We start from the raw sequence: 17,375 nt of genomic DNA, 5'->3' as shown, positions 1-17,375 counted from the left end.
AAACGGGTAATGGGAGGGAAGCAAGAAGCTTGGTGTGTGACATGTCTCTTGTCTCGTATAAAGTATGCCAGGAACATACCTATGGAGATACCTGCATCGCCATCTGCATCATTGTCGTTGTAATCGTATCGTGTGTGTGCGCGTGGGGTAGGGTACACTGTGTGACTGTATAGTACTGTACTGTAGCGCAGTGTGGGATTCTTAGTGTTTACTAATACTGAAACTCGACGTTCTTGATGAAATGAAACATGCATCAGAAGTTTCGAATTGGAAATTCCCCTGATGAGTACTCGTAGGTACTTTGCTCTGCAGCAAAATACACCAGCCGGCTACAACGGCCACGGCCTGCCTGTGCCCAGGCAAGCTACAGGTGTAGAGCCGCGTGGCTGCACGTTGCCGCCTTGGGCAGGGAGACTGGGCCGTGGCCGTGGCCGAACTGCCGTGACTATTCTGAATGCAGCCTGAACAAATTCATGATCGACGGTAGATTTTAGTTGAGAGCAGCCTTGGTCGGTGGTTATTTCAAGTTAATTTGGCTCGCATTCGTCTCCTGAAGCGTGAAGTGTCAAGTCAAGCTTTGAGTCGAGTGCGGCGTTAGAAGCTGTCTGACTGACTGTCTGTGTACCTCCTTCCTTACCTGCGACGCCGCGCTCACCTGCCTTAGGAACCTCAGGCATGCTGGATGTGCTATTGAACAAACATGCACTCTCACTACCACCAACGGCGATGAAGAACGGTCGTCTAAGCCTACAGCATCTGTCCAGACTTGGTGGTGGTTGAGGCGTTGCACTTCTGCAGCTAACCTATGCATAGACTTAGTTGGGTAGTTTTAGGCTGATGATCACCCGACGGCTGACCCCCGGTCTTTGCACATGGTTTCGAGAAAAATGGATGGTCCGGTAGTCCCAAGCCTCTCGAACCGTTGTGACTACTTAACATAGAGCCGTTGATTCGAGCAATACGTTTTCCCGCCGCAGTCAGCAGGGGTAGACTGCGGCAGCAACGGCATCATATCGTAAGTCTCCAAGATGTCTGTCTGCCTTAGGGTGACTTGACTAGGAAATTGCAAGAACTTTGATTGCACCCATCTCATCCAATTTCTGATCGTGGCATCGTATCAGGACCACAAGGGGGGAGGTTCGTTAATGGTCAGAAAGAAGGCGATCTCGCACTATGCACCAGGTTTGAGTTGGGATTCTGCAGGATTGTGAACCGAGGCTCAATACCGACGTACATCACAGATCTGGATCAATCATGTCCCCAGTTACATCCGGGTGGCGGACGGGCGGGCAGCGGCGGTGGCGGCGGCGGGAGTCACAGTAACGATAGCCAGTGTGCAAGATGGACAGGAAGAAGTCAGATGCTATCGTTCGAAGCTTTTATTCTCCATCGGGAAAGATGGAAGGTGCTGCGTGTTCAATGGAGTTTAGAATGGCAGTCGCATTGCCTTGCCTCGCCAGTTGCAATTTCCACGAGACTAAGTTGAGCATGTTGAAGTCGAGAGCAAGTCGAAAACAGGGTCCTGGAAAAAGAAAAACGTGGTCTGCAGAGTCCACACAGATTGATGTTGGTTTCCATCCACTGTCACTGTCAACCAAGATGCCATAGATGCACATGTCTCCAACGAGACGATTGTACTGACAGCATCAATGATGGACGGCACAACACCAGAGGACGCTACTACGGAGTAGAGATGTGTCAAAGGCATACCCATAACGTCTGCGCACCCCTAGCTTGCCAGCGCCTCGGGTTTTTAGGCCGTGGTGGGGAATTTGATCTGCAACAAGGGTCGTTAGACTTTTGTAGAGGAGGCCATTTTGATATGTTTGATGCCTAGTGGTAATACATACTCCGTAATGCACACCAGGACGCCGAGACCCGACTGAATCGACTGGTGTCCATTGGTACAGTACCTGTGGTGCCGTCCTTAAGGAGAGCGCCTCCCATTACATTGGGGGCAAAAATCGTCTTGACTAAACTGGTTAGGGAGTCATGGAAGACTGTGGGTAGGGGTGCCTAATTTAGACAGGCCCACCTAGCTTAGGGCGTGGGCGATGGGCGTCCGGGCCCACCGCCCTGCTCGATTTGAACAATGAACCAAGATCCCACCAAGCTGCGAAAAGGCCACCTTGGCAACCGTGGCACCAGTAGCACTCTAGCTGCAAACAGTCCAGTCATGTATGTACGGAGTAAACAGGCACTCAAGTCAGTCGGCCAACGACAAGCTGGCCGCATATGCGTAAAGTTGACTAGGAGTCTAGTGGTAGCTTTGGAGTGACAAATCGCCGATGCAGTTGCCAACGGCGTCGGCCAACGGCGTCGGACGAGATTCCTCATCGGGCTCGCAACATGCCACCTCCACCAATACACCTACTTATTGACCTCAGATCCAAAAGCCACAACAAAACGGCGCTGCAGTTGTCGAATCCAAGGGTTCTAGCAAATTGACACCCTGTCGACAAAGCTCGCCCATCCTCTTTTTCCTCGTAATTCCACGTTGTTCTCGCCCAGCCTGCGGTATTTTCCAGCTAAACAGCAACTCAATCAGCTCTGGGAAATACACAGATGGGCACGCGTTGAATGATGGATATGCGGGGGTTCGTAGGGGAAGACAATTGTAAATTCCGAGGGCCAAGGGAATCGACTTGTTCCGTCCCTAGGACTCGTCTGTGAGAGATGCGTTTGATGGCACGACACGGAGTATGCTCCCCGCGGCGCACCGTACAGATCCAAGGATTGATTGTGGGAAAGACGAAACGACTTTCCTTTTTCTCATCCTTCGTCCTGTAGCGCAAACTTCAAAGCATACGAGGGTGCGTATTGTGGGAAAGGTGCCGACTTGACAGTGAAGGGTCCACTGGGTGCAAGTTGGTGATGGGGCAGACTGGTGGCTGCATGTTGCCCATGTGTGCCAAGGTGACTTGTTAAGCTCCACCATGACCATGCCACACATGCCTAAGCCAGAATGGTCAGCTAGGAGTGAGATCCAAATTGTCTTGTGCATTGCATCGAAGACATACTTGTTACCGGATAAAGAACACAGACATACTCCGTACGGCTGATAGGTACGGATAGGTGTGGAAGACGGGAAAGTTCCGACTGATGATCCAAGCTTGAGGAATGTGCAATGGAATTGGTGTTTGCGCCCAACAAGCCTTCAACACCTTTTTTGACAGATGTCCACAGATACTGGGAGCCAGTTACCCAATTAGCGGCCGCATGATCGTACCTGACTCTGCTGGGTGTCTTGCTGGGGGCCTGCCTGTTGGTGTTGGGGACCTGCCTCTCTACAGGGTATCGGTGCAGGCATAAGCAGAGGACGCGGGCTTATGGCATGCCTGTAAGCTGCCCACCGCAGCTACAAATAATAGTCCCAAGTCACTACACGGAATAGAGTGCAGTCTTTCCCCACCTGCACCCAACGTCTCGTCCCCAGAGTCGCTGGTTGCAAGCCACTGATACAAACAGTCCACTCGTGCCAGGCAGACACGCACGTCGGCCGCTACGGAATAGTACTGCATCGCAAAGTCAATCCACTGCAGAACGTGGCTCCCAGATACCTAGTCATACATACTCCGTCTACATGTAATGATTTTTAAAGTGCAGACGGAGTAGGCATAGCAGGCCTGAGCCTTCGGCCTCGACTGGTTAAACTCAAAATCAGTGCCCTGATCCTTGGGCTGGTGGATGTGATGTTTTCGAATCCCAAGTGGGGAGAAAATTGCTGCTCATTTGACTCTGATTTATGCACCAACTTGAGATCATTCTACGATACCCGACCATGTACTAGCCTTGGTGTCGCATGCGAGCTGATGCGACCTGCAAGATCGAGCCAGATCGTAAGATGGACGTTTGGGGGCGAGATTCAACGGCAATGCAAACTTTGGTTTCGCAACTACAAAGTTTCGACCACAGCATAGGCCAGAGCCCGATATACGTACTCCGTACTTGTAGTCAAGAGAACACCGGTCTTGGGCATTACTCAATACTCGAGAGCTAAGATTGCCGGAGTTAGCTAGTCATCTTAATCCTAGTAGGCGTTTGCCCCAGTGATGCGGACCAAAGACAGATCTAATGATAAGTAGAACAAAGTAGGTTAATATGTGTTTATTATTGACAGTACGGAGTACGGAGTTACTCCGTAAACATAAGGGATCTGTGAATAAGACCAGCTAGGACCCCCCACAGACAGTTGGTCCAACAACCATGTCCCATGCTGTAGCCCAGCATCTGGAAAGGGACAGGAGACGATCGTATTTACTTTTGAGTGGAATCTGGCTTGGGAGGAAGATGAACCTGGCTGCCTGGGTGGTCACAGGCTCACAGCGACCTTTCAACCCAATGACCGCGGTCCGTCCCAGGCAAAGCCTTGGGTTTGTGATTGAAGAGACGGGAACCATAATTCAAAATTACCTACGGAGTACTTGATGATGACGATATCGGTGGACAACCCCTACCAGTCCCCCCTGTCTACTCCGTCAGTTCCGTATTGTTGGTCGTGAAGTTGATTCCTGCACGACCTCCCACGCTCGTGCCCTGGACGAGAATCTACTCCAATTTATTACTGTTTGCAAACCAGATTGTTAGTGACCCTTTGAACAGGTAGAGCGGGCCCATATGAGCGCAAGTCAGAACAAATGCACCACTACGCTCCACCAATTCCCTCCCTTGCCCAAATGCAAACTAACCCACTTGCCCCAGGCACTAGCCCAAAGTCGGGCATTGGAACATACGAGCCCAATCCCAATCGCAATTAGAGACTAACCTAACTACCTGACCTACCTGAAGCACCGTGCGGCCATGGCCCCCCGAGGCAGTTGCCCCCCAGTGCCCCCATTGGCCCGAGGGGCCACCTTGAACGTTGCTTCGTACCGGAGCTTTCCATCAGACAGGTTATGATGGTGGCTACTCCGTACTAAGTAGTCCCATCTGCCCCAGATGATCGCCTCAGGCGGCATCTACTGTACCAGCCAAAACTGCATCTGCAGGATGCGTACGCGTATAGTCGTGTATGCGTGGCGTATTTGTCTCGATCTTTGCCCGTCTCTCCCATGTTGCTCTATCGAGATTCGATTGGACAAAGCGCCAATCCATCACCAGTTCTGTTATTCAATATTAATCCCATCTTACTTGTCCTCGACCAACAACCATAGTATAGTGTAATGAGGTAGATAGCTGTTCCGACCGGCTTAGGGAGGACGATAGGGATGCGTAGATGGAATGGAGGTTCGTGAGGTTACAGCCTTGGGCTCCGATCGAGTGATTTCGATCGACCTGGTCACCCTGGTATGGGACCCCTGGTGATCTACGGCAGCCTTTGCCGCCGTCCGCGCTGGCTTGCGAGAGTTTTCCTGAAGAGCCACAAGAACAAAGACGCCCGTGACGGTAAGAAAGCTGCTGCACTGGCACCTGGCATGACTGGCTGGCCGTCAATCAATAATCACGGAACCACTGGCATCCAGACTGGGGTGCTTGTGCGTGGTGGACCGTGGCAGCGTGGATACTGAAAAGAGAAGCCTGTGCAGGACCAGTTGGCCCTTGCCAGGCGTGCCAGGTTCCTGGTTGGTGCCTTGCTCCCAGGGTCATCAGCATGCCACGACCTTTGGCAGTTGCTGGCCCCGGGTTGTCTCCACACACGATTCACCCGTTCGTTCGTCCGCCCATGCAGCCATCAAGCCAGTCCAGCCAGTGTCCTTTTTCAGTGTACTTTTTTAACTAAACCTGCTTAAGTCTTAACCCTACCATCCATCCCATTGCCCACCCAGGCTGCCAGGTTTGCCAGGCCTGCCAGGTACTATCGGTCCATTTACCTTACTCACGCAGGTTTCGGTACAAGACAGACTAGTTGGCACTCAGATTGTTTTCTCTGTCACCAGCCCAAGGAAAATCAAAAATCAAAAAAAAAGAAACCGAGAGGTCCTCGTGCCTCTCTGCCTTGCCTCCGTGTCTCCTCTCTTCTCACTCTCTTATTTGGTACCTCTAGTACCTACTCCGTAGTAGTAGTGTTTCGGCCGATTCGATTTCATCCTCGTCGCATCTTTTACTCCAGGCAGGCCAGGCCATACAACACCATACACTTTGGGTCGGGGCGCCGGGCTCAATCTTGTATCCGCGGTGCAAGTTCCAAGTTCCAAGTGCCAACCACTACTACTTTGAATCTTTGACCCACGATCTCTTTTACAAAACCCAATCCCAACCCCCAACCCCAATCCCATATCGACAGCTTTCGCCACTTGCGTCGACCACGGCCATATCCAACGACGTCCTGCTCCACCCGCCTGGTCAAAGTCCGACTCAAACCCTGTGCTCCATCACCATCCATCTGTAAAGCGGGGCTTTTGCCAATTTTTAGATAAGCCCAGAGCCTTTCACTTCCGGTACCATCTATCTGGACCCTCGTTTTTCACCATCGGCCGTTCTGTTCTCAACACCTCCACCACCTCTCATCCTTTGTCCATGAACCTTTACTTGCCACCGACCCTCTTTCTCCCGACAACAACTCTCTGCAGCCCCATTGTTATTGTCAACATTCAGCCTTTGCATCCTGCCCAAGCCTTCCACTGTCCTCCACATGGTTTGGTTGTAAAGTCAATCTCTCCAGCGTCTTAACATTTACTGTCCGACTTTCAGTGCCATTAAACCTTCTCAGTGATCAACCGATCTTTCACCTTGATGCGTAACCCTGTCATCCAAACAGAAATCGCACACATTGCCTCTCTTGGGACCCAACCCCTCCGAGACCTTTCCCTTACTCTTTCCATCTGATGACATTGGCTGCCAAACAATCAGGATAAGATATTACGGTTCCTACAGCTCCTGCCTTAGGCTGGCCTTCATCCCAGCGCCTCCACCACAATCACAACATCAACACCATTAGCACCGTGTTATCCTGCGTCGGCCCGCCAAATCACAACGGCACCCCGAAAATCAGGATACCCTGAAATCTCGGAGATTGTCGTCAGCCCATCCTCGAAACTGAAGTGCCGGTACCCTTGCGTACACTTCCAGCTATCGGGGCTGTGGTGAAACGTATCCCCTGTGGCGGCCATGAATGGAATGTATGACCATGGCATCAATATGCCAGAACAGCCGTATCCCAATATGATGGAGCAGAGTTACCCCATCTACGATGGCGGTTTCAACGCTCCATACCCCCGCCTTTCCGGCCCTGCCACTCACTTCGATGGCGTCGCTTTTTGGTATAATCCAACCAACAATGATCAAATGTACGAGCGAGATCCGAACATCTTTGCAAGTCGAGGTGCCATCACCCCAAATGCCATGGACTCTGCATCTATCAAACATCGAAGGACCCGGAGCGGCTGTTTTACCTGCCGGAGTCGGCGAGTCAAGGTGAGGAGACAAATGAAATCGGATGATTTGAAACTTTGTTGACCTTGAGGCACAGTGCGATGAGACAAGACCCATATGTGATAGTATGTCTTTGGTATTTCACCTGTTCCGCTCCTGCTAACTATAGCATTAGGATGTAAAAAGGGTGGCCGTGAATGTGAATTCCCTCAGACAAACTCGTCTTCGAAACGTTCACGACAAGGCGAAGGTCGAAGCCCCAAAGACCAACAGGGGAAGCACGAAGCTAAATCGGAGCGAAATTCAAATCTGGAAACTATCAAGGACGAAAGCGAGGAAGAGGAAGACACCGACTTTGCATCAACCACCGACCGAGTCCGCCCTTCTCTTGGCCCCCTACGTACAGACAGTACTCCCTCAACAAGCTCGATTCCTGCCTCAAAACGAAGCGAAGCATCCACGGCAGTGCGAGATCACATCAGTCCCCAATCACCCGACCTCTCTGACGCACGTTCAAGAGACGAAACTCCAGCTTCATCCATGGGGACCGCCGCTAACACCGCAGAGGTCCAGGCAAGGCAGGCCAAGATCAGAGCGCTCAAACCCGACATTCAAAAGTATCTTCGGTTCCAGCAAGAGTATATGAACAACTACCACTATTTCTATAAATTGGACCCCACAGACTTCCTCCACGGCGAACTCATCGATCTCGCGCTTGGCTTCGAGCCACTTTTGTACGCCATTGTGGGCTTCGCCGCATACCATTACGAGCTTCGACAGAAGAATCCCAAACTGTCTCATTTCCTGGGCTACCACAGCACTTCCATGTCCATGCTCCGCAAGTCCCTTGAGCAGAATGCCAAGGTTACCGAGGCCACTATCTTCACCATCTTGCAGTTGGCAACCTTTGAAGAATATATTGGTGACTGGGTCAACCTCGTTGGCCATCATCGTGCCGCGTTTACAATGCTTCACGAGATGTACACCCCCGACACTATCAACGATACGGAGCTCGGGAGACGCTTATTCAGTTGGTATGCTCGCCTCGATGTCGTGGTGGGCTTAATGGCCGGAAATGAGACCAGGCTGGAACGCAGATGGTTCGAAACTAACGGCGAATGGTATCGAAAACAGATGGTCGAAGGCGCTGGCACAGATCTTGATCTCGAAAACACTCTGGCATATTTTGTCACGGAGAACAGACTGTTAGGTATGGACATGGCCGCACTCTACGCAAGACTCCCCAAGCGAGAGATCAGCGTCGAAGAATTCCACACCGAAAATGCCAAATTAGAAGCCCGCCTCGGGGAGATGAAGCGAATGATCGAGGCCAAGAATGACGCATCCTACCGAGTCCAAGAATTCCCCATGGAGCGCAAACTTCCGCTGACTGAGGCTGACATTGTCAATCCATATGTTCCAGGAGGGCTGTTCACTGGAGCACTTTGGCCGCTGAACCACATGTGGCTGGACTGGTATGGGATCGAATTGATGCAAAAATACCAAATAGCCTTGATGTTCCAAAAGCCAATTTTAGACGAGCTGGAGCAGTTGAGCCTGGAAGTCTGTCGCATTTACGAGGCGATCGAGCGATGGCCTGATGCACCCAACGACAGCACTCTTGCCGCACACGCTACCCTAGGCCTCGCACTGGTGCTGTTGCGCAAAGACAAGAGACACATTATGTGGGCCCGTAAGAAGCTCGCCGGAATCGAGCGCATGGGTTACATCTACCCATATACGTTCCGACGGAAAATGGCCGAGCTCTGGGGCCTGACTAATGATGAGGTTGGCGAGGTGGAATCAGTGGAATCCTGGTGGTTGCCAAACAATGAGGGAAACATCCCCATCTTGACAGAAATGCGCAGGGTTGTCAATGAACGCCATGAAGCCGATGGTCAGGGTATGGAGTCCCTCACCAGTATCCGTGATGTCAAATCCATTTTTGCTAGACTCGACATCCGCAGTCAACGTACTCAAAAGTCGAGCGCAAGTGCCGAGGGCATCAGCCCACGCAGCGACATTAGCGGCGGTGGTCAGAGTGATAGAGGCAGCAGTACGTCAAGTTTCAGTCCAACAAATCCTAGTTTTGGCGATACGCGCATTGGTGGGGGAGGAGCTGGAGCAAGCGGTGGCGGGAGTATCGCCAGTATGAATCAAGAGACCGGATCAAGATGGAAGCCAAAGCGAGCGAATTCTGGCTCATGATGGTTGCAACAGAGTTCGGTATTCTCTTCCACCCAGATCATTTTTCCTCACCGCGATCAGCAACTCAATTCTAGCCTGTTGGCACTCAGTCAGCACGCTCTAACCGAACGACTGACCATGATAACCCCTGGTATAAAAAAATACCATCAACGAGCTATCGAGCTATCCCAAATTGGTCACCATTGTTTCCCGAGAAAACATGAGATTCTATGAATAGGGACGTCTTACGACGGACGAATCATGAATCCAACGACACTGTCAACACTCGTCTCCATGACAGATTTACGGACAAGGGACTGTAAGTCTACTTCTTACGTGAGATATCCTGATGGATTCACTCGAATAAAATTTTCACCATTCAAGTCAGCGCATTGTCCAGGGACCAGCGCGACGATCCAATTCTACAACCTGCTATTACCTCGCCAGGCAGCGATTTGGAAAGAATTTTTCGAATATGGACAAGCATGGGTGTGGCTTCTCCTTTCTATTCTAGCGTTTCATATGTCATCAAAACAAAAGCATGAGTCTGTTTTTTCCTTCTACCATGGCCATGTTTATCATGTTTCGCCAACGGACCTTGAAGGGACTCTGGAAAATAACAGCCAACGGAACAGACGTAGGCAGGCAGATAGATATGGGTTTCTGAAACCAAAAATTCCATGGAATATTCCCATGGACCTTTCACCAACTACCATCTTCAGTATTCATGATGAAGCTATTAGATGAATCGTCTTGTGTGCAGTCGTAGACCAACCAGCTTCACTGTACCCTAACCGTTGTTTCCACAAAGGACAACGACTCAGAATGACGGCCATCATGAAAACCAACACTGTATTACAAAAACTGCAGTACATAGGTACAGTACCAATCCACTGTACTTCGGTCGCCACCAACGTGGATCGGGCGCTGCATCACGGACAGACGGAGACATGGGAGGCATGCACAGGAGGGAGCGTAGGTAATAGGAAAGGATACTCGTACTACGGATGCGAATATACAGTAGACAAGTGGATCCTCCGATGCAGGTTGGATTGTGTTGGCTTGGACTCGGAATATTGCGTTTCCAAGAAACGTCGAATTGCTTGGCTTGTCGATCTAGATCGTGCAAGGACATCGCTTGACTTGGGTCATGAGTTCGGATGTGTTGCAATGCTTGCTGCATCCATCTCATTTCATACACACCGCCGGCCAGCCATGTCGAAAGGCCTAGGTCCTTTCATCTTGGGATCATTGTCATATGATAGCCCGTGCTGTCACAGTCAAGCGATTGTGAGTAGAGGAGTGGGTTGGGATCGTCAATCAATCCACAATCATGCATGTTGATCGACGGGGGTCATGATTGAGTTCCCTAGAGGCCGATCCCGTGAGATGGCTAGATTGTTGAATCTAGGTAACATTAACAGCTAGGAAGGGACGTGTAGTACCGCTAAACACTACGCCTCCGTTATTGGCCTTTTTGGAGAATGGTCGCGATCTAAGAAGTCTCGGCTGAGATTAAGTTGTAGGCATGTCGATCATGACATCTCGCACCTTTGATGCAAGATGGCATGTGAAGAAGATGTCCCCGTCTGTCACGAACAAAAGCGGCATATACCGCCGCAGAACAATAGATTGCCACCAAGGACGCCAGAGCCGGATACCGGAATTGGTTTGGTCGAGGGAAAACAATGGTCATGGCAAATGCACACAGCTCGAATAAGTTCTGCAGGGATGCTTCCACTGCGGAGAAGGAACCTCGACTCGAGGCAGAGATGGATTCCTGGATGATGAACTGAGCGCACAAGTCAAAAGACCATAGGCCGATCCGAGACGATATGATGGCAAGGATGAAGATGATGAAGGCGGCACGGGAATCTCTGATTCCGTCCGTCCACAGAATCATGGCAGCCGGACTGAGTGTCAGGGCTTGCCATGAAAGGAACCAGATGCCTGCTCGTATGGGTCCAATTCTGGTCATGACACGTGGTGAAATAAAGGTGGCCGAGATTTCCGCCACGGTTGAAGCAGTTCGTAAAAGACCAATCGTCGCCGAGGTGAGTTTGGGTTGAGGCAGTGCCAAGAGGAAGGTTGTCATCTGGCCAGAAAAGGAGAGAACGGTGAGGTAGAGCAAGGATAATGCAAGCGATGGCAAAAATGCCGAGCTTCGTGTATAGGATTGGATCGAGTTGGAGACCAGGGAAAAGGTAGAGACGTGTTGCTGCTGAGTCTCGGCCTGGTCAGTGTCAAGCATGGGATGCGACTCCATGCGTATCGTTTCATCTGATGACTGTGTGTCAAGAGCTCTAGGTCGGCTCAATGATGGAGAATCTCTCAACACCTTTGCGACAAACGGGTACTCGACCATGACAGATATCGCATTAACAGCAGCAGTGGACCAGATTGCAATACTTGGTGACCATGCATGAACCAGTGCAATAGCCAAAGGCCCCAGTAACTTACAAAACAGGTCAATCCTTCGAATTTGGGCGTTGAGATTGCGGAGGAGATTCTGGTCTTCGCCAGCAATTACAACCAGCCAGTCTCTTTCGACGGCAACAGTGTTCATGATGGAAGATAGCTTTTCGAGGCAAGCCAGAGCGACCAAGGCGGTAAAGGTGAGTATCACCAGAAAGGAAGCCATGGAAGACTTGAATTGTACAATCAGTGCAAACAGGGCACATGAAATGATGACGGCAGCTCTCTGACCCATGATAGAGAGCCGAATGACGGGAAGCCGGTTTTTGGTGTCGATGAAGTGGCCGATGGACGGCGAAAGAGTGATTGCTGCCAGGGCACGTAGCAGTGCATAAACCGACATTGGTAGTAATGTATTTGGATAGATGGTTGCCAGAAAGAGGACTGCGCCAAACTCGAAGCTCCTCGCATTCCACATTGACAGAAAATGTGAGATGTAGAGGAGAGAGGTCGGGAGTGCTGGGGTTGAGGGGTCCATGGTCGTTAGCGTTGTATATAAATTTCAATATAAGGCCTGGACTGGATATCTTCTGATCGTGGCCCAAGCATTGCTACTCATATACTGTAACTCACCCTGGCCAGAAGCATGACCGTCTCATCTGTCATCATAGTCGAGCAGCTTGGTGGAATTCATAGTCTCGTGGACTGACAGCAAGGCCGATAACGGGAGAATCAGATGTGAAGTTAAATGGTGGGGCCGGAAAATAGTTGGGCCGAAATGGAGATGCCTATTTGGTTTGAGGGAAGGAGCAACCGTATCTCGAAAAGGACAGACGCGCTGAGGGAACTCAGCCTTACGCATTCAACCCCGTTATTCCTTGATCGCACCTTCCATAACTGCCGCGCTTGGAATTATATCACACCAACTGTCAATGACCACCTCGATACCTTTCTCCCTACGTTGACCAGCATCTCGTTCCTCCACACCTCGACCTCGACATAGCGAGTGTATCCCTCCAACCCTCTTGATTCCTCTTGTTGGTACTAGGGCTAGACTGCCACCATGTCTAGTGCGTTGGGCCGAGACCCCTACGATGACGACCATGCAGTCCTCGATGATGACTTTTTGAACGACGGTGGGTCGACACAGTATGACCCCTAGCACGAAGTTGCAACTGACTCTATCTAGAGGTCGAACCAGATGAACCTTCCTACAACACTTCGGACCGCGCCCCGTTGACAGGCAACATCCAATCATCCTCGTCACAAGCGCCTATTAATCAAGGTTACCTGACGTCCCGCATTCCAGGCGAGGACAGAAGAGCCCCTCAAAATACCATCGATGAGAGTGTATGGGATACCGTGTCAAGAGATCTCGTCGCCGTCTGGGAGAAGATGAAGCAAGTTCTCTACCCCAAATATCTCCTGGGTGGCATACTGCAGAGGCAAGGAAGTGGTACTGGTGATGCTGAAAGCCAAGGCTTTGGTCGTGACCTTCGAGGCCTGGTTGGCAGATGGCCAGACGCCGATGGGATCCTGCAAGGTGCAATGAGTGATGGTTTGCGAGATTGGGATCTATGGTGAGTAGTATGGGATCAGACCAGCAGCACGGTACTAACCACGACAACGCGATAGGGGTCCCCTCATCTTCTGCCTATTATTGGCCATGTTCCTTTCGATGCGAGCCAGCAGCGACCAAACTGATCTAGTCTTCTCTGGAGTTTTCACTGTGGTTTGGATTGGAGAGGCCGTCGTCACACTTCAAATCAAACTACTTGGAGGCAACATGTGAGTCATCTTTGGCATGAGGTCAAGGACCATGGCTAACCTCGATCAGTTCCTTCATGCAATCAGTCTCTATCATCGGCTACACTTTATTCCCTCTTACGATTGCAGCACTCCTAAGCGCCCTCGGTCTGCCTATGATTGCTCGTATCCCCGTCTATATCATTCTGGTTGGATGGTCGCTGGCCGCTGGGGTTAGTATACTAGGAGGGTCAGGCGTGGTCAAGAACCGAGTGGCATTGAGCGTCTACCCTCTCTTTGTCTTTTACGTCGGCCTGGGCTGCCTATGTTTCATTAGCTGAAGAGACAAGACTCGATCTCGGTCTTGATGTATTGATATAATGGGTGGATGCGATACAACAGTGGTCGCCCATAGCTTGGGAATCGGATAGATTATGGCGACGATGAATCTAACACAAACATGTTTGTAGAGAATAGTATTTGAGATTTGGATATGGATGAATTCGAGTCTCATTGACGATATTGTTGATGATGTTAATAATGATCATTCGCATTCAAGTGGGGGCACAAAGGCACACAAGCAAAAGCCGAATTGTTGATTCTTTGGCTCGAGTTCAGTTCAATTCAGTTGTGCGGAGCCATGAAATCACATCGACTTACTGCCTAATCTCCCAATTCCGATTCTCCACCACAACCACCAGAACCATCACCATACTACCATACTACCATCACCACCGCACACCTCATCATTCTCCTACTCCTCCTCATCCCTCCATTTTCCATCGAGCGTTTCCCTCTTTTACACTCGTGTGTATCATTGTCGATCAATAACCATCACCGCCTTCAGGATTCGAACCCTCTGATAGACACCCCTCTACACAACGCACACCTCCGCACTTAACACTTGCCCAACTCAGTCACTTGATCCAGGCGTCATTAACCAATTCACCACTCGGTCTTCTTCTCTGTCCTCGTGTTGTGTTGGCTTCGACTCGACCCATCAGCCTCGCCTCGTCTTCGCTCAATCATCTTCCCCCTTGCGCCCACCCCTGCTTCAACAATTCCCTTTCCTCATTCAAGAATCAGGCCAGGCCCACGGCCGAATCCAACTGGTCTGAGGCGCAACAATAGCCTTGGACCATTCTCCTTCAATCTCGTCCCGCTTTCAGCCCTTATCTCCGCTATTCGACCATCTTAACCACTAGTTCATCCTCGCCTACCATCACAGCTGCACAAGACGGTGCCAGTCCCTTGAAAAACTCCAATAGCCTTGCATCACAATGTCCGCACAAGATGGACAAACAAACACAACCCTAGAATCCCCAAATCCTCCACAAGACACCCCGGTCCGTGAACAATCCCCTCAAGGAGGAAGCTCTGATGGCGAGGGCGGCGAAAGAACCGCACGGGAAAAATTGAAAAAGACGTCCATTGCCGGTCTTGCCCAACAATCACAGCCCAAGTCCTCGTTGACGGCTCCATCCCCTCTCGGCGATACCACTGCCACCCAGTCTTCAATTAAACCTGCTACCGAGAATGGTCTCCGTGGACGACCATCTAAGAAGCGCTCGTTCGAAGACCTTCAGAACGAAGACTCCACCGCCAGTGCCGAGAATGGTGATCTACCCTTACCAAAGAAGGGTCTACACAAGAGAATGAGATCACGCGACGTCCCGGTGGGCGAAGACATTCAAGCGTTTGATAAGCTCGATGACCTGGCAAGTCCCGTCCAAGAAGAGAGCGACATTGAAGCCGAGCACTCTCCAGGCGGCCCTGGCATCCTCGTCACAGCCCCGTCGAAAGCCCATTCCACCGATGCCCCTTCTGCCGATACAACAGAACCCACAGAGGCGGCCGAGGCCGCAACCACGTCAGAAGATGTGCCCGTATCAACAGTCACCGATACCTCTGTCCCGGAACCTAAAACCGAACCAACCTCATCCTCGATACCTGCATCATCTGGTTTTGCCAACACCTCGACTGCATCTCCGTTCGGTACTTTGAGATCAACAAAATCTCCTGAACCCGCTGGTTCCACCTCCTCTCCAAACAAGGCTACCTCGAATTCGGCTTTTGCTTCATCTGGTCTATCCGCGTTTGCTTCCTCGGAGAAGTCGCCATTTGGCACTGCCGCCAAGTCAACTGGCGGCTTTGGTGGTGGCAGCGGCTCAGGATTTGGCGGCGGTAGTGGCACGGGTTTCGGTAACAGCATCAGTGGACTCGGTGATACTAGAGGTATTTCACCATTCGCTAGCAAACCACTCTCCGGGTTTGGTTCGGGTGGAGGTTTCGGAAGTGGAGGTCTTGGTTCTGGTTTCGGAAGTGCAAGCAAGCCTTTTGGTTCAGGGACCTCATCTTTCGCTGCCCCGGCAGGGTCTACAGGAACATTCGGCACCGCCAAGCCTTTCACTTCTTCGACAGAAAAAGACGATGACGACCATGGGAGCGAACAAGGCGACGATGGCGAAGAAAAGCAACGAATCGAAGAGGATCTTCACCAAGACCCCAGATTCAAGGAACAAGATCGTATGTTTTTCGGCTTACTACGATTACTGTGGCGATGAATGCTAACTTGAATCCAGTTGAAACCGGCGAAGAAGGGGAGAGAACCGTATTCACTTGCAGAGCCAAGCTGTATCACTTTGACAAGGAATGGAAGGAAAGAGGTGTGGGAGCATTTAAAATCAACATGCGATGGGCCAGAAAGTCGGCTGGTACAGAAGACGAAAAAGCAGACCAGAATGTCTCCGAGGAAGACGTCGAGGCCGGCGAATCTGGAGACTTTGACAATTTTGAGCGAAGAGCACGATTGCTCATGCGCACTGATAGTGTCCATCGTGTGGTTCTCAATACACCCGTCTTTAAAAAGATGAAAGTGGGAGATGGTGAAGGAAAAGAGCCCAGTGGCAAGACCATGCTTCTGACGGGTATGGAAGATGGGAAACCAGCGTTGTTTCAGATTAAGGTATGTTGGATCGCCCACTCCTCCCTAAGCCGTTGCTAATTTTCTGGGGGATGCAGACCGGAAAGGAAGAGACGTTGAAAGACCTCTATCACCGCATCAAAGACTTACAACAAGACCTGTAAGGATCTTTACTGGCCACGAGCCATGCAGTGACACAGAACCATGATGCACATCCTATCAAGATGGAAGTTATGACCTCGGGGCATCCACGCGGAATTTCTCATTAAACCGTGCTGCCGGATTAAATGGACCTGGCGCTAGACTTGGACGATCAGTCACCAGACACGAATGAATGAGTAAAAAGTTGATCGATCGATCAAGTAAGTGATTGTTGGATTGCTTCGAACATGACCAAAAAGACCATGGACACGACGAATTTCATTTTTTCTGTCTTGATCAAAGAAGGAGCCTTGTATGGGGGTTTGCATACAATACCATGCCCACTGGGGAACAATGATGAATCAACCCAATACAGGATGGGATCGACGAGAAGAAACATGCAGAAGGAGAAGCAATACGTCGACCATGGCATGCCCGTGTGAGAGAGAGACAAAATCGGGGCGGATTGTGTAAGTTGTTTAGATTTGCTCGAGTAAACAAAGATCAAGCAAGTGAGTGTCTTGAGAGGGACGAGTCAAGATTTCGACCGTTCAAAACTTTGCTTGCCGTCTAGTACTATCTTAAAGAGATAGATATTGAATTACCTCAAACCTGTTCCTTACATTTCAGAGTGCTCCAAGCTCAGCCCCAA

General features: G+C 50.7%; 4 protein-coding genes across 4 annotated transcripts; 3 read left to right on the top strand and 1 right to left on the bottom strand.

Moving 5' to 3' along the window:
• The first annotated feature begins 6,420 nt into the window (after positions 1-6,420).
• PV10_06983 (uncharacterized protein) lies at positions 6,421-10,203 on the top strand. The gene is made up of 3 exons (XM_016371839.1): positions 6,421-7,353; positions 7,409-7,436; positions 7,487-10,203. The coding sequence occupies exons 1-3, from the start codon at positions 7,048-7,050 to the stop codon at positions 9,517-9,519; spliced, it is 2,367 nt and encodes a 788-aa protein (XP_016221171.1). The 5' UTR covers positions 6,421-7,047; the 3' UTR covers positions 9,520-10,203.
• A 216-nt stretch (positions 10,204-10,419) lies between these two features.
• PV10_06982 (uncharacterized protein) lies at positions 10,420-12,451 on the bottom strand (the record flags this gene model as incomplete). Its single annotated transcript, XM_016371838.1, has 1 exon — positions 10,420-12,451. One exon carries the CDS (start codon positions 12,449-12,451, stop codon positions 10,994-10,996), a length of 1,458 nt encoding a protein of 485 aa, XP_016221170.1. The 3' UTR covers positions 10,420-10,993.
• Positions 12,452-12,760: 309 nt separating this feature from the next.
• On the top strand, positions 12,761-14,187 carry PV10_06981 (uncharacterized protein). The gene is made up of 4 exons (XM_016371837.1): positions 12,761-13,049; positions 13,103-13,493; positions 13,549-13,701; positions 13,751-14,187. Exons 1-4 carry the CDS (start codon positions 12,977-12,979, stop codon positions 13,998-14,000), a joined length of 867 nt encoding a protein of 288 aa, XP_016221169.1. The 5' UTR covers positions 12,761-12,976; the 3' UTR covers positions 14,001-14,187.
• A 186-nt stretch (positions 14,188-14,373) lies between these two features.
• PV10_06980 (uncharacterized protein) lies at positions 14,374-17,296 on the top strand. The gene is made up of 3 exons (XM_016371836.1): positions 14,374-16,185; positions 16,242-16,624; positions 16,681-17,296. Exons 1-3 carry the CDS (start codon positions 14,940-14,942, stop codon positions 16,744-16,746), a joined length of 1,695 nt encoding a protein of 564 aa, XP_016221168.1. The 5' UTR covers positions 14,374-14,939; the 3' UTR covers positions 16,747-17,296.
• Positions 17,297-17,375: the final 79 nt, after the last annotated feature.

Source organism: Exophiala mesophila (assembly GCF_000836275.1).
Source record: "Exophiala mesophila strain CBS 40295 unplaced genomic scaffold supercont1.5, whole genome shotgun sequence".
NCBI lineage: Eukaryota > Fungi > Ascomycota > Eurotiomycetes > Chaetothyriales > Herpotrichiellaceae > Exophiala > Exophiala mesophila.
Note: the sequence above shows the minus strand (reverse complement) of the source record. Positions and strands in the feature narration are given on the sequence as shown.

Excerpts from the sequence above, each read along its gene's own strand:
- PV10_06983 (XM_016371839.1), top strand. The coding sequence starts at position 7,048 with ATGAATGGAATGTATGACCATGGCATCAATATGCCAGAACAGCCGTAT. Across the intron at positions 7,354-7,408 it reads GCCGGAGTCGGCGAGTCAAG|TGCGATGAGACAAGACCCAT; the intron begins GTGAGGAGACAA and ends CTTGAGGCACAG. Across the intron at positions 7,437-7,486 it reads GACAAGACCCATATGTGATA|GATGTAAAAAGGGTGGCCGT; the intron begins GTATGTCTTTGG and ends CTATAGCATTAG.
- PV10_06981 (XM_016371837.1), top strand. The coding sequence starts at position 12,977 with ATGTCTAGTGCGTTGGGCCGAGACCCCTACGATGACGACCATGCAGTC. Across the intron at positions 13,050-13,102 it reads TGATGACTTTTTGAACGACG|AGGTCGAACCAGATGAACCT; the intron begins GTGGGTCGACAC and ends GACTCTATCTAG. Across the intron at positions 13,494-13,548 it reads TTGCGAGATTGGGATCTATG|GGGTCCCCTCATCTTCTGCC; the intron begins GTGAGTAGTATG and ends ACAACGCGATAG.
- PV10_06980 (XM_016371836.1), top strand. The coding sequence starts at position 14,940 with ATGTCCGCACAAGATGGACAAACAAACACAACCCTAGAATCCCCAAAT. Across the intron at positions 16,186-16,241 it reads CAGATTCAAGGAACAAGATC|TTGAAACCGGCGAAGAAGGG; the intron begins GTATGTTTTTCG and ends ACTTGAATCCAG. Across the intron at positions 16,625-16,680 it reads CAGCGTTGTTTCAGATTAAG|ACCGGAAAGGAAGAGACGTT; the intron begins GTATGTTGGATC and ends TGGGGGATGCAG.